At 36.9% G+C, this 17,093-nt stretch overlaps 1 protein-coding gene across 1 annotated transcript in view; it reads right to left on the bottom strand.

Annotated features, from left to right (window-relative positions):
• The window catches only part of LOC112051953 (aminopeptidase N), a 46,603-nt gene extending 30,351 nt beyond the window's left edge, over positions 1-16,252 (bottom strand). Inside the window, exons 1-2 of the mRNA XM_052889100.1 lie at positions 16,175-16,252; positions 5,142-5,305 (exon numbers count right to left, since the gene is read on the bottom strand). Coding sequence (XP_052745060.1) covers positions 5,142-5,300 — 159 coding nt within the window. The 5' untranslated portion in view covers positions 5,301-5,305; positions 16,175-16,252. The remainder of the gene's footprint in view (positions 1-5,141; positions 5,306-16,174) is intronic.
• Positions 16,253-17,093: the final 841 nt, after the last annotated feature.

The raw sequence follows: 17,093 nt of genomic DNA on the forward strand, positions 1-17,093 counted from the left end.
TTATATGGAATTGAAATTGTTGTGCAGTAGTGCCACTAGGTGGCGTTGTTTCAATCCCTTAGAAATTCGCGTTTACGTTACGTGACGGTAACAGTATCAAACTGCCACTAGACCCTCAGTTCCTTTTTGACAGCGACATCTTTACTCGATAGATACAGTTCCTTGATTTTTTAATACTTTAAGTATTTTTTGCAATAGCTGCCTACCGCAGTGGATTTTAGTAAACGGTCACATCTTGAATATTTTACCTGCGATAACACTATGTAGACACCTTGGCAGTGTCAAGCATTTTTCAAAAGTTATCGACAATGCTTTTTTTATTTAATATTACTATCGCCTATATATACAGCCTTTGCTTTAGACACAAAATTTTAAACTAATTGTTATTTGATATTACGGCGCCAATCGCGTTGTTTAGTTACAGTAAGATTACGCGAAATTAATTCGCCTTTTGTATTCTGTTTCTTGTGCACTTTGATTATTTTTTTCTGTTTTGTTGCCAGTTTACTTGTTTTGTGGTATACAAATAAAGTGTATAAATAAATAAAGAAATTAATATCACATCCACGCATCATCGACGCGGGAAGTCGTCAGACCGCTATTATTAAAATGCGCTAGTGGGATAACGGCCTAAGTATTTATGACCATTGAAAATTTTTGTAAAGAAGTTCAATGACCCGGGGACAATAAAAATGATTGTTTATTGTGCTGAGAACTTGTCACCGTGGCAAACTATGTACAAAAAAAAAGGTTTATCTTCACAGGTTGCTAGGGTTGGCTACAAGTTGGTAAATGACAAATCAAACAAAACATCAAAACAACACTAGTACAAAAACAATTCTAAATTATAGTAGAAAGGTACCTATTTGTTTACCTGATAAAAAAATCGGATGTTTCAGTTCAGTACACTTCACTAGATTCTTTAATTTGAGCAATAGTTAGTATTTAACTTTTTATATCTATTATTTATTGAGGAAACCTTACTATTAACTGCGCACTATATATTATACTTACAAGAATTGCTCGGTTAAAATAATATGCACATTAATTTTATTTAAAAGTTACGTATTACATTTTAGATAAAATTAATGTGATTTTATTTGATTAATGATTATTACTTTTAAAATAAACCCGAATGTGTGAAAAAATGTTAACTTAAATAATCTAAAGAGGTGTTTTATAATGATGGATTGTTTTAAACCAATAGAGTGTATGAAAATAGTAGATTGTTATACAAGGGGGGAATCCGGTCTGCGGCATGCACCTCCAACTGTTCAGTTGTGTGCATTTTAAGAAATAAAATATCACGTGTTTCAAACGGTGAAGGAAAACATCGTAAGGAAACCTGCATACCAGAGAATTTTCTTAATTCTCTGCGTGTGTGAAGTCTGCCAATCCACATTGGGCCTCACCCCTCTTATTCTGAGAGGAGACTCGAGCTCAGCAGTGAGCCGAATAAGGGTTGATTATGATGAAGAGTAAATTACGATACGCAGAAGTATTTAAATCTTCTAAAAAATGGTCATGTACTTCGTAGTTAGGTAGGTACAATGAAAGTTTAAGGCGATTTTCTCGCGGATGCGGATAATAAAAACAAAACCGTATAGGTTAAAAATTCACCGGGTGTCAACCCTGTGACGTCAATGTCACGTTTTTGGGCCGCTCGGTCCGTGGGCGACATTACAATACAATGAGAGACAATGCTCCGAACTGGGTTACCCACGTCAACTGTACCGCTGCCTTGACCGGGGGAAATCGACTATCTATCTATTCGAATAATTGTAACATTAATATATTTGGACAATACACATACCTCAGTCTACCTATAAAGTAAACGTAGCCCCTGTGGTACTGAGATAGCTGATTTCTTTTTCAATGACAAGGTACTAGGTAGCCCTTGACTGCGACGTCACCATAGGCGTATATATAAAGGGGGGGGGGGGGGGGGGACAAATAACATGGTTTAAATACCCTAAGAGCTAAAAAAATTTTCAAAATCATTTTTCCAAAGATCTACAACCTTACAAACTATCTGTTTACAAATGTCTCATTTATTTGTTGGTCTTTTTTTATTTACTTATATACTATACTTATAATAAAACATACATACAGCCGAACGTAGAACCTCCTCCTTTTTGGAAGTCGGTTAAAAACTGATCAAATTCTACATTTATTCGCAAATTGAGATTTTACTTAGACCATTTGTAGCAACAAACGTTACCGTGGCATAACAGACGCCAGCGCCATCTTGAATCTATACATATAATACGAATACTTTACATTTAGTACATTCTGTACATTCAAGATATTATGAATTTTTTTGTTGCAGGGCATTATACAATCGATTCCAGAGTGAGGAACCTCCACACTCTGGAGAGATTCACTGTCTTCTGTATCCGACCCTTGATCCAACAGAGCAAAAGCTGTTAATTACTATTAAATAGATTATTATCTAGCAAGAAACTGTCACTCGTGTCAGAGTAACACCTTGTGTAAGTTAGCCTTTACACAAAGTGTGCACGAGGCTTAACTTCTAAGCAGTTGTTTATAGGACGTTATGGCTTAATTGTTATTCGCGTTGCATCCAAGCAATGCTACATTTGAAGGTTTTCTACTTGGCACGTGTAGTACCATATAACCTATTCTTTGTCTTTGCCAGCTAATTGAACCGAGAAAAAAATTACAAACTTTTATTTGCCTGCCTGTAACGTTGGACTACAGGACCAGATCTCCCTCCTTATAGGACAGAGCATATGGAGGTTAGATCTATCACGTTGCTTCAATGTGGGTTGCTAGACTTGGACCACATGACATTAAAAAAAACTCTGCCATCCTAATAATATTATAAACGCGAAAGTTTGTATGGATGTATGTTTGGATGTTTGTTACTCTTTAACGCCGCTTCTACTGAAGCGATTTGGCTAAAATTTGGAATGGAAATAGATATTCACATGGGGTACTTTTTATCCCGAAAAAATCCATGGTTTTCCGAGATCTGCCAAAAACTGATCATTTTGATGATATGAATGTTTATTATTCTTTCACGCCTAAACTACTAAACCGAATTAGTTGAAATTTAATATCGAGATATATTATAGCCTGGATTAACACATAGGCTACTTTTAATTCTGGAAAAATCCATGGTTCCCGAGGGATTTGTGAAAAACTAAATTCCACGCGAACGAAGTCGCGGGCGTCCGCTAGTACATCTTATAAATGTACATCTCAACATACATACATGTTATTGTGTATAACAAGTGACAATGCATTAATATGGAACCAAGTTGATCTTATGTTAGAGTTAAGCTTAGACCATTAAAATGGTCTAAGGAGTTAAGTAATGGGTATAGTAAACAAAATTAAGATAATCATATCTTACGAGTAATTGCGAGTAATATATAAATGCGAAAGGCGAAATCTCGCAAAGCACTTGACGAACAAAGATGAAATTTGGCAGAGAGGTAGTTTACAGTTATTAGACATCAGCTAGGAACGGATTTTGCTAGAGGGTTGGATTAAGGAGGTCCAAGAGCGGACGAAGCAGGCATCCGGTAATCATATATAAGTTCAGTTTAATTTGTCTTGCCACGCCAGAGTGTGTGGTAAATGTTAGAATAATAAAAGCTTGTTTATTTATTTTTAATATCATTATATCTCTGTCTAGATATACAAATGAGCGAATACAGATGTCTCTTTCTAATATCATAGAGGATGACGTCAATAAACCAGATCGAACCGAATGCCAGGATCAACGTGACTCATAACTGTGACATTGTGATCAAAGAAAATGCAATGCATGCATGCATGCAATCAAGGGCATGTAATACGATCTGACCTATATATTGTCTATGCATATGTTTTTATTAATTTATTGACACAGTATAATATAGGTATAGAAGGAGAACATAATAGTAAGTACAGGTAACTTTTTTTTAAAAAGGTAAAAAATCTATTTTATCTACACTATAATAGCTCATAGCTGTGTTAGGTAGATCCCAAATACGTGGGAAATTCGTTTATGTAAGTAAGTAATGGTTAAACGAACGCACTTTCATAATTTTATAGAAGCAATATTATTCAAAAGTACCAGGATATCAACAACGGTGAAAAAGCTGAAGTCGGTATAAAGATCGATGCACAAATGTGAGGCGCCCCGTCACGGGACAACATGTAAATTAAGTACCACAGATAATATTCGTGGTGTACCTTATATGTACCAGGATATCAACAACGCTAAAGCAGCTGTTGTGCCGGTCAATGTCGCAAATGTGAGGCGCCCCGTCACGGGACAGCATGTAAATTAACACAGCTAATATTCGTGGTGTACCTTATATGTACCAGGATATCAACAACGCTAAAGCAGCTGTTGTGCCGGTCGATATTGCAAATGTGAAGCGCCCCGTCACGGGACAGCATGTAAATTAACACAGTTAATATTCGTGGTGTACCTTATTAGTACCAGGATATCAACAACGCGATAGAAGCTTAGCTAGTGCGCGGGCCGTTAACGTAGACGAGTGGAGCGCCGCGTATTCGTGCAGCAAGTAAATTACAGGAGATATTATCGGTGTAACAAGTACCAGGATATCAACAATGCCGAGGAAGCTGAAGTTGGTGTGTCAGTCAATGTCGTAGCTCGTACTATGTATTCTGTGGCACACGTCGTAGTAACAGAATGTGACGTCACTGACTAGCAGGTTTAAGTTTCGACAAATATAATATTAGGCATATTCTCAGACCAATTATAGAAGGACCTGTATCGCACTCATAGTCACGAATAAAATTGTCTCTCATTTTCTGAAGATAACGAGCTTAGATTTGGTATATATCTTATACTAAACTAGAAGTTTTTGCCCGTTTTTTATACCATTCAGTTACACAAAAAGGTATTTTTACGGAGCTCTTTAACCGACGAACATCATCGATTCTATAGACACAGTTTTTATAATCGCATTAGATCGTTGATCATATACTTTGACAGAAAAGTAACGTCTAGCGACGCAAGTCCTATACAATAATTGGTCTGAGGGCATATTGTATACAGTGGCACACATCGTAGTATCAGAATGTGACGTCACTAACCACCATCAGGTTTAATTTCGAGAAATAATAATATGTATATATAATGGTGTAATGTGTACCAGGATATCAACAACGCCGAAGAAGCTGAAGTTGGTGCGCGGGTCGATGTCGTACGCGAGGCGCACATCGTAGTGCGAGGGTGTGACGTCACCGGGCAGCAAGTACTGGGCGCTCAGCTGCAGTGATCCCAGCAACAAGGCGGCGACGAGCCACCCCATGCTTCCTGTTAACAAAAGAGAACCATTTTAGTATATATTTTTTAATAGACCCGAGCTGGGAATCAACCCACAAAATCTGATGAAACATACATACTCGTATTTCAGATCCCTTGCTAGAAAACTAGCCTTCAAATAAATAAAGCGTATCTTAATCGGTTCACCCGTCTAAGGGTGCTTTTCCACCAGAGATTTGCTGCGAAGATGTGAAATCTACGCTATGAAAATATGTGACCGTTTCCACCGATGAGAACCATTTTAGTATATTTTTTTTAATAGACCCGAGCTGGAAATCTCATAGTATTTCAGATACCTTGCTAGAAAACTAGCCTTCAAATAAATAAAGCGTATCTTAATCGGTTCACCCGTCTAAGGATGCTTTTCCACCAGAGATTTTCTGCGAAGATGTGAAATCTACGCTATGAAATGTGTGACCGTTTCCACCGATACTAAACTTGTAGCTGTGCGAGAATTGCTATGAAGAAGCACAGCTCGAGTTACGAGTATGTGATGTATCGATAGTAGCATGTAAGCATAGCATGCATCTATAGCACGCATCCATATCACGCATCCATAGCACGCATCCTTCCATATAAAAAACATATCTTAGTTGAATCCGTTTCCACCAGTGCTAAGCTATCTGCACCAATGAACATGATTAGTGGATATCAAACGCATTTACAGCAACGTAGCGTAGCATATCTCTGGTGGAAAAGCACCCTAAGGGCTAGTAAGGGCTAGTATATTGTCATAGACACACTTTATAAATAATAATAAAATTACAAATACCTTGAAATTTACTAGAATTCTTTTTTTGAATAAATAGAACAAACTCCGTTCAGAAATTGGACGTCAACGACAAAGAAGTATTTTTTTTAAAGAATAAAGTATTGAACTGTGGTAAGCGTCCAGAAATTACAAAACACTTTTTTCTTTTCTTTTTTTTTTAATTGCGTCTGGGGTTAAAAATTGAACATACTCATTATTCGCGGTAAAACCAACCGCGCAAACAGATAACAATGTCCCACAGTGATTAGAAATAATCGATACTAGAAAACTGCTCAAAAGGATAACTGTATGTTGACAAGAGCTGTAATGATGATACATAGCTCTTGGTACTCTTGAAAATAACATTTCAGTTTTACCTTACTTATGAATTTTCCTTTAACAATACTTATGCTTGTAACCATTACTTACCTAATCGATTTACGGAAATGCGTACATAAGAACTATTATGGAGTAGGGAAACCGACAAATTGCACTGGTTAATTGGTTATGCAGAGACTATGCATTCAACATCAATAAGCCACAATTGCTCAACGATTAAGGAGCTGGGCCGAATTCAAAAAGTCCAAGGTTCACTTAACGGACGCACAAACATTTATATAATATAAAATACCCACATTATTTTTTCCTACAAAAGCCACGAAACTTATTGGTTATCATTATAACCTTTAACCTTTGTAAATAAATCTTACCTACCTAGTCAGTATCTAGACATAAAATTTTTCGACTAGATTACCTATCAAAAATAAAACAAAAATCAAGTAAATTAAAAAATATTAACTCACCTAAGTACCAAATCTCTTGAAAAATTAATAACCGTTCAAGACCAAATTGCGTATGCTTCCAAAAAAATAACAATGAACTTTCAAAAATCAATTACGCTTTTCATTCAACAAATATATTAAGCAATGGTGGTAATAATTACTAAATTTCTTTTTCAAATAAATAGAACACTCCGTTCAGAAATCGATTGTAGAACAGTCAACGATAATATTTTTTTTAATAAAATAAAACAGCGAAAGTACCACTGTAAAAAGCGTTCAGAAATTATTAAATGAACGTAACATTCGATTAATGGAACAACGATCGTTCAGAAACTGATTGTATTTTGAATTTAGAATAAGTATTTTGAAAGAAACAAAATTAAAAAAAATAATGAAAGGTCGCGCGCCATTACACCGAGACGAGACGCGACTCTCGAGTCAGTGGCGAGTGGTGGCGATTTGAAACAAGTCACGCGTTATATTTATTTGTCATGATCAATTATTTGTTATAGATGGTCGTGAACCATTTACACACTGCGGTTAGCGGGAGGATTACTGTACGCACTATTGAAAGCAGTTTCTTATTGAAAACATGAATACCTAAATTTAACCGTATAGGAAACAAAAATGTTACCATCGTATGTGGTCTTCATTTTGAAGGTAGTTAACACTCGATAAAACGATTTGTGAGCTGTTAGTGTGAGGCAAAAACAGAGATTAAATTACAAAATTACTACAGATATCTAGCAGTGCGCAAAAGCCATTAGACACATACCAAGAGCCAGTATAGTGATTATAGATCACATACTAGTTATATTTTAATAATAATCTAATTCAATACCCGCATGTGGATTTAATTTATAGCCATATTTGCCGAGGTTTTGTTCGCTCTACGGTATTGATGCCTTTTCAGGGTTCCGTTCCTCATTAGAAAAAATCGTAGTTAGGGTCCTAACACACTTTCATACTAAGTTTCCCCACCTACACTCATTTAAAGTAAGATGTCACTCATTGTGGGATTAGGTATCACTATCGAACAGGTAGTTGCAGAGATTATTACATACAAACAAACTCTCTTTTATAATTCTCTCTCATTGAGACTATACATAAAAAAGAATATATATAATATATTATTTTATAATATTAGTATAGATAGGATATTAGGGGATCGAGCTAATTAATTCTTTATCTTTTGGTTCGAGAATCGGGTCGAACATCAAAAGCTTTTCTTTTTTATTTCAAGATTTAAATATGTAAATAATAAATAATATTATGTATAATATAAATTAAAAACTTACTTCCATGTCCATACCATGGTTAATAAGTCCCAACTTCGGGCTAAAAATTAATGATTTTGTTAAAGAAAAAAGCTCAATATTTTATTAATCGACCCAGGACTTGAACCTAAGACCTCATCACCTAAAGTCGCAGTCTAACCACTGGCCCAACGTGGTGGTTTTATTTTATGGTAGTGTGATAGAAATAGGTATTTATTATATTTATACTATAAAACAAATAAGCTTTGAAACTACTGAACCGATTTGAAAAACTATAAAGGCGAGTCCAAACATAGCGCGGCAATCGTGAGCGGCACGCCGCCGCCGCCGCGCGCGATTGCCGCGCCGTGTGCGTGCCAAAGATTTTATATTATTAGACATGTCATTAGTGCGTCGAAATTGAGACGAACAAATGTGGCTAATTGTCTTCATTTCATTTAGTCACATAGTAAATAAAGAAAGTTATTTAAACAAATAATATCTAAATATTGTCTACAATGTCGAGTTGAGTGTTCAGAAAACCTATAAGTATATGTATTCATAAATATACATATAATGTAAGTAAACACAAAATTGTGCATGTGTGCGCGAGTGGAGTAGCTAAATTCAGATCACTTTTTGCTGTGATTTTGTAGACACATAACATATCTAATATAAAATATCGCTGGTGGACTGCCGCCGCGCACGAATGTTTCTGGGGTGTCTACAGCCTGAGTCTCAGACCAATTATAGAAGGACCTGTATCGCACTCATAGCCACGAACAAAATGTTCTGTCATTTTCTGAAGAAAACGAGCTTAGATTTGGTATATATCTTATACTAAACTAGAAGTTTTCGTCCGTTTTTTACACAATTCAATTACACAAAAAGGTATTTTTACGGAGCTCTTTAACCGACGAACACGATTACAACTATTTAACATCGATACTATAGAGACAGTCTTCACAATCGCATTAGATCGTTGATCATATACTTTGACAGAAAAGTAACGTCTAGCGAGGCAGGTCTTATACAATAATTGGTCTGAGGCCTGAGTAAATATGTTCCTTGGTCTACAGTACACACTAGCCGCGCGGCAGTGCTGTCTCGCGATTGCCGCGTGTTGCCGCCGCGCTATGTTTGGACACGCCTTTAGAATCCTACATTACCCCTGATGAACATAGGCTATATTTTATCGCCGTATTCCCTCGGGAACGGGAACTATGCGTGTGAAGCCACAGGGACTCTGTTAGTGACCAACAGACTAATACGTATATTAGTACGTAATATAGTAAGTATGGACATCAAGTAGTCAAGTATATGTATATTAGTAGTAGTCAACGATATTTTAAATTTAAATAATCATTGCTAGTAGTAGGTAATCGTGTAACCCTGTGCCTGTTACTTAGATAGTAAATACTGATGTTTATGAATATTACATAGTCGTAGTACCTACGTACTACACAAGCATTGGTTTACTATTGACAATGACTCGAATAAAATCTTAATCTTATTGTAGGTTTAGTTTCATGCTATTAAAAGATAGATATTGACTTTCCCAGCCATTTTATACGACTTCCAAAACAATTGGTTTTGTTTTGTTTTTTTTTGAAGTCGATTTTTGTTTTTGAGATTTCTTAAAATTAAAAAAAATAATGTACTAGGTATTGCACACATTGAAAAGGTCTAAAACTCCGCGATCTAAGGATATCCCACGATAACATTTTTTTTTGTCATTTACGTATGTTTGTTCCTCCTTTACGCTGCGGCTACTGAAGCGATTTGGCTCTTTGGAATGGAAATAGATTTTGGATTAACACATAGGCTACTTTTCATTCCGAGAAATCCATGGTTCCCGCGGGATTTGTAAGAAACTCAATTCCACGTGGACGAAGTCGCGGGCGTCCGCTAGTTTACTATATAGGTACTAGTCTGAATATGAAAGTTTGGTAAGCGCTTTGAAAGACAGCCTATTTTGTTCAAATCGGTTAAGCCAACGTTATGAGACGGTTACTTACATACATACACATTACACATATGCTAGACCAACATACAGATAGGTAAACGCCATCGTAAAAATAAACAGCTTTCTAGGGTCTCGTCCCGAGATTCTATGAAAACAATAATTTCAACATTAAAGGTGTGAACCCTTTTTCAGAAATCCTGCTAATTAATACCTACTTACTAATTATAAATTAAGAGTGTGCAATATGTAATTTGGTGGTTACAAATGGTTCTGGATCTCAGATTCTGGAAAAGTTAGGAGCCTGATATTTGGGTAAATGATATTTCGAAGTGTTAGCTTCGTTATGACTATACAAAATATAAAACTTTTCTCGATAGTTTATTTTTTTGAAAAAAACATGTTTTGCTCACATTTTGCTTTCAATCTCAGGAAAAAAAAAAATATTTTCTTAATTTTTTGTTTTGTATAGAAAATTAGGTATATATCTTGAACATGGCCATTTTGTTTATCGTTATTTTGTTTAATTTACTTGCAATTAGGTAAAAATGGTTTTGGTTATCCTAGTGATAACGACGTAAAAGTCCCGTCAGTAGGTAGTACAGTAATTATACACAAACAACAAACTATAAACACGCAACACGTAGTCAATTTTACGGTCAAAGATCCAAATTATTGTCGGCCTTGACCTCTGAGGCAATAAGTGACGGGCAAGCAATTATAAGGAAAATTGGTCTTACACTGCGAGTAAGTTGTTTAACCTTAACGTCTTACTAGGTTTACTTAATTTTATATTATTTTTATTCATCTATTTCATCACTTTGGGGGTTGAATTTTAAAAATTTTTGTATCACATTATATTTCGTATTTTTTATGATTTATGAACAAATTCTTAAAACTGTCTCTTAAAATGAAGGACTTTCCATACAAACTTTCTACGCCTATTTTGTCCCCTTAGGGGTGGAATTTATCAAAATCCTTTATTAGAGGATGCTTACGTCTTAGTAGCTTTATGCATGCAAAATCTTAGCCCGATCGGTTTAAAATTGACAAAATTTGATACAAACTTTCATCCCCTATTTTATCTCTTTGGGGGTCTCTTCTTCTTCTTCTTATTTTTCTTCTTTGTCGTTACACTCTTGACAGAGTGGTCGTGGTCGTCATTTGGGTGCGATGGCAAGCCTGACTAATAGTGAGGATAGTCACGGATAGTGAGGCTTTGGGGGGTAGATTGATCAAAATCCTTTCTTAGCGGATGAGGTCATAACATCTACCTGCAAGCCAAATTTCAGCCCGTAGCCTCATTTTTTTGGACTATGCGTTGATAGATCACTATGTCAGTCAGTACACTCGCACATAAGTCACCTTTCATACAAAAAAACTAAATTGAAATCGCTTCATCCGTTCAGGAGCTATGGTGCCACAAACAAACAGACAGACACGTCAAACTTATAAAACTGTCAAACTGTTTGCGTCAGGGGTTAATTAAATAAATTAAGGATTATAGTAAACGGCTGACAATTTATAAGGAAATATTCTCTTCGTGTAAGTAACTTAGCTTAGTTTTATTTTGTTAAGTAATAAGACCAACACTTGTTTTTCTAGGGGACTTCCCTTTTTCCGAAGATGTGAAATCTCTGACGCAGTCATAGGTATAATTATATGCAAATGGTTCTGCTTGTTATAATTGTGCTCCAAATATTATAATAATTTTCAGTAGGGATCAAAATACTTTGACCTTGCTCACGAGATTACCGCCATGTGGAATGTTGAGTCAACTATTATTGTTCCGATAGTTGTTTCAGTCAATGGTCTTATAGCGAAAAGCTTCGACCAACACCTCAAGAAGCTTTCGCTTAACTGTTGGATCAAGAGTCGGATACAGAAGGGCGAAGGCAGTGATTCTTGAGACGGCGCGTATTGTGAGGAGCTCGTCCTCCTTACTCTGGTGCCAAATGGCATTAAAATAACCTGAATATTTGCTCAGATCTGGTCTGATAGAGATCTTCATCTATACTTATATTATAAAGCTGAAGAGTTTGTTTGTTTGTTTGTTTGAACGCACTAATCTCAGTAATTATTAGTCCATTTATCGACGCGCGGCGTCAGCTAGCTAGTGAACGAAAACTTCGTCAGGAAACCTGCATACCTGAGAATTTTCTTAATTCTCTACGGAAAATTATCTCCGTGTCTCTGCCTGAAGAAAGACCTGGCCCTACAGAGAACCATTATAAATGGTTGTTCGTGTCTCAGAGGCTCAAAATTATGCTCAATCCATTAGCAAAACTACAGCGAAAATAATCAATTAATCTAAGAGATTAGACAGAAATCGAAATCTAATCAAACTATAACAACTTCAAGGACGAAAACTGTATCAAAACTGGTTACCTGAGCGCTGGTCTACTGCGGCATCACAAAAACAGTTCACTTTCACTAAACGATGTAAAAACCATTTTGTGTTTGTACACAATCAGATCTAGTTGGCAACTTTGACATTTCGATTTTGATTGATTCAATCAGTGATGTAAGATGTCATTGAACCTTGACTTATTTGTCAAAAAGACTAGCGATTTAACCCCATGGACGTAGACCAAGAGTCTTCGATGTCTAAGACATTTTAGGATTTGTGCAACCAATGCTCCTACCATAGGTAAGTGTAGTAGCCAATTATGGAGTTTGGACTGAGGTGGATTTGGAAGGTAGCAGATTTTAAGGGTTTTTGGGGTCCATCTAAGTGTCAAGCGTATTTTTCATATTTTCCTTGGCATAATATGAGAAACCATGTTCACCAATCGCCACCACGGACGTAATTCCATAATTGGCTGTAGGGTACATCGGAAAAGACTCGAAAGCATAACTTGTCGATATTGGTTCGACTTGCAGCTTCAATCTTTGTGGTAATACAACTTAGTACAAGATAACACTTCGAAAAACTCGGTTAAAGGTCTTTAGAGAAATCTTACACTGCGCCAGGGTTTGTCTAAACCATGGTTTCCCAACCTGTGGTCCGCGGACCCCTGGGGGTCCACGCGTATGTGTATGGGGATCTGCGGTGTCATCTCTGGACCATACATAAATGCTAATATCTCGTAATCGCTAAACTTACTTAAAGCGAGTAGATTTTATTATTTTTAGATGAGGGCATATGTTCGTTACGAACACAACAACAGCATAAGTGAGGATTTATTATTTCGTATACCTCTGCCTTCGCTCACTACAGGTGAAGCAATACTTGAAGTATTGATCAACTTTATTCCATGAAATTACTTGTGACAAGTTTGTGGCAGTTAGTTAGTAGTTAGTAAGTTAGTACCGACGGTGCTCGGGCTATGACCGAGTCTCGAATAGGGCTTCAGGCAGCGCCGGCCCGAAGTAAATTTTAGAATGGAGCGAGATCCAATTATGGCGCCTCTCCTGTTTGCTCCTACACAAATTGTGAGTGCAATAGAAGTATGGAACGTGAAGATCTCGACCATACTCTGGAGTGACCAACGTTCTTTACCATTTAGGCGCCCTCTAGGATTTGGCGCCTCGAGCGACTGCTCCGTTCGCCGTATGGGCGGACCGGCTTCAGGCGTGTAAAGAAGATGAATCTAGTTATTATCTGGCATCATTGCCGCATTCACAGGGATTTTTTTACTGTTTGTTTTATTAAGGGGTCCGTGAAAACTGTGCTGGATTTCCTAGGAGTCCGTTGGCTGAAAAAGGTTGGGAAACGCTGGTGTAAACACACTGATCGAAGAAGACACAATTCTGCAAAATGAAGGCATACCTAGCTAGAGTAGATATCAGAGCAGGTATTTTGTATACATTTATATCATATCAAGCGGAGACTGACTTTCACCGGTTGACGTAACTTTCGCGGACAAAGCGGTTGTAGACGCGAAACTGATTTACTTTGTTGTAAGCTGTTTACAAATTCTTCTTTATGTCCTTTCATCTAGTCCATCGTTTCCCGGGGGTCCGCGAATATATGTGTGGGGGTCCGCGGTGTCATCTCTGGGCCATACATAATTGCTAATGTCTCGTATGTGAAATACTAATTTGAATATTGAGAGGGTCTGACCTTTCAACACGCATATAACTGCTTACTTCAACTTGAACTTTTTTCATATATTTCATAGTTAAAAGTTATAAGTACTTATTTTGTATCTATACTAATATTATAAAGCTGAAGAGTTTGTTTGTTTGTTTGATTGAACGCGCTAATCTCAGGAACTACTGGTCTGATTTGAAAAATTCTTTTAGTGTTAGATAGCCCATTTATCGAGGAAGGTTATAGGCTATATATCATCTCTGTATTCTTACGGGAACGGGAACCACGCGGGTGAAACCGCGCGGCGTCAGCTAGTCTGTAATAACTAAAATAAATACCTAATCGGATTCTTTTTTACTGTTTATTTTAAGGGGTTCCGTGAAAACTGTGTTTGATATCCTAGGGGTCTGTGGCTAAAAAAGGTTGGGAAACGCTGATCTAGTCAAAAGGGCTGAAACATTTTTTTCTAGCAGTATATATCCCGGGCTGCATTCTTTAGCGTAATCCATGAAAGATCAGCCCCTGAAGCCAAGTCGTCGTTATCGACCCATATTCGGCTCACTGCTGAGCTCGAGTCTCCTCTCAGAATGAGGGGGGCTAGGCCAATAGTCCATCATGCTGGCCCAATGCGGATTGGCAGACTTCACACACGCAGAGAATTAAGAAAATTGTCACGTATGCAGGTTTCCTCATGATGTTTTTCCTTCACCGTTTGAGACACGTGATACTTAAAATGCATTCTCGTTCTGAGAGGAGACTCGAGCTTAACACTGAGCCGAATGTGGGTTGATAATGATGATGATAATGATAACGTTAGCTTGTCTGTTTACCAAAGATACCTACCAAATTAGGTACCTATAATATAATCATCAATCACTACGTTTGCGGCTATGCATCAGATCGTAGGTTTGAATCACATACAAAGTATTGGCTATTGGGTTTTTCTTCCGTCCAATATATTCTTAGTAGGTAGGAAGTAAGCTGGAGTTGAGAAGTTTGTAGTGATGCGCCTTCGTGTTTCGTACATCGTTAATTATTCGATAGTGATTGTTATGACTGTAAGACCGGTTGAATTAGAGTTGCGTGGTGGGTCTAAGCTCCATAAAAGACATGAAGTTTACAACGCAGTTTAGAGCTAAGTTACAGTTTTATTAAAACGACCAATTGGCAGGTACCTAATCAATAAATCATAAAAATATAGGTATTTACTTACTGATTACTGATATAAAGAAAGAAAGATCACTACTAAAGAAAGAAAAATGCGTTCCAGTACACCAGATGGATGGATGGAGTACTGGATGACCATGTTAGTTAGTTCATGACCATGAAAACTATGTTAAGAGTAAACAATCCGAGTATGGAACCCAAGACTCTCGAGCCTATTAACTTTGGAGCTATTACCGGCTTTAACATTCAGTAGCCACAATTATTTTACAAATCTCCGTTGGTAAAATAATTGTGGCTACTGGCTACCCTCGTTGTTCCAGTCACCAGTAGTTAAACTATAGGCTTTGAATCGTGAGGTGAGCCTTCAGGATGTAAAATATTAAGCCTTTCTTCCATTCATAGGTACCATTAGCCCAGAGAGTTAATCCTCATTCGCACGAAAGTTTTTTTAACGAACGTTGAAAAAGCGCTAAAATATAGTATGAAGTTAAATAAAGGTCTATTTCCAACGCCCAAAACTGAAAATGCAACACTGCTCGAAAAAAAGCGTCGCGTTTTAAAAACGTTGTCGTGTGAACATATACTTTAGAATGCATTTGTTGTATTTGACCGCTTATTTAACGTTAGAAAAACTCTCGTGCGAATGAGGGCTTAGGTTTAAACTTTTATACCATGCCTCAGAGAACAAATTAACATCCCGGTCACTATCTTCTGATAAACGTTGTAGAGTCAAACTCAGCCCACCACCCAACATTGAAACAACGAGGTGGGTTTAGTGTCTAATATAAGAAGCTTTAAAGCTTTCCTATAATAGGGAGATCTGTAATAGGTCAAATAGGCTAATAACCGACGGTGAATTAAAAATAGACAATCAATATCGTAAAGGATTACGTGAACCCACTCACCTGTTTAATATAGAACTCGAACACTCGTACACAACCTCCCCGCGCCGCGATCGGCCACTGACTGATATATTTTATGTAATCAGTGTTACCAACTCTCCAAAATATTTATCCCTAAAGTTGGTGTCAAAAACCCCTAAAATCGCCTTAATTATTGAGTTGTCCCCCTAAAAAATATAAATTCATAATAATTTAGAAATAATATGCTGTCATATGTTTCAAAAGTCTATATTTAATACAGACAAAATACTACGTCTTTATATGAAGATTCAGATTTTTTGAAATCATACATGTTGACAATGAATAAATTTACCAATTTTTTTTATTCGATGAAAATTGCCTCCAATTGCCTCAGAGTGGTTGTAGAATAACGTATTATATGTCGTTATAAGTCGCTAGACCAAGAAAGAATTATTAAAATTATCATCAATTTAAAAATATTAAAGAGTCAAAAAATCCCTGAAAATACCCCTAAAAATTTCAGACCCCTAAAAAAATCCTATTTCACTTATTTGCCCCCTAAATCTGGGGGGAAAACCCCTAAGTTGGGAACCCTGTATGTAATAGTTTTGTTAAGTTGCCGCGAGCATTATAATTAACGATCGTTTACAGTTCACTGCAACGATGCGACTACGATTTGTAGAACAGCGAACCGATCGTAAAGGGTGTAGAATCCATTAGGAGCACCCGCTCACTAAAGGTCGCCATTGAAGGTCAATTATTCTCACGTTTCTGCAGCACCCACGACTATAACGGATCGTGTATTGGTCGCTGCGTGCATGATGGCTCGACTTATTAAACGTCTTCGTTGCCGTTTGCGCTGCAGAAACATGACAATAATTGACCGTCAATGACTGACTTTACCGACTAAATCGCAGAGTAGGTATACTAACAAGTGTATGTATATATAGTTTGGCAAATT

Source organism: Bicyclus anynana, chromosome 24 (assembly GCF_947172395.1).
Source record: "Bicyclus anynana chromosome 24, ilBicAnyn1.1, whole genome shotgun sequence".
NCBI classification, from domain to species: domain Eukaryota; kingdom Metazoa; phylum Arthropoda; class Insecta; order Lepidoptera; family Nymphalidae; genus Bicyclus; species Bicyclus anynana.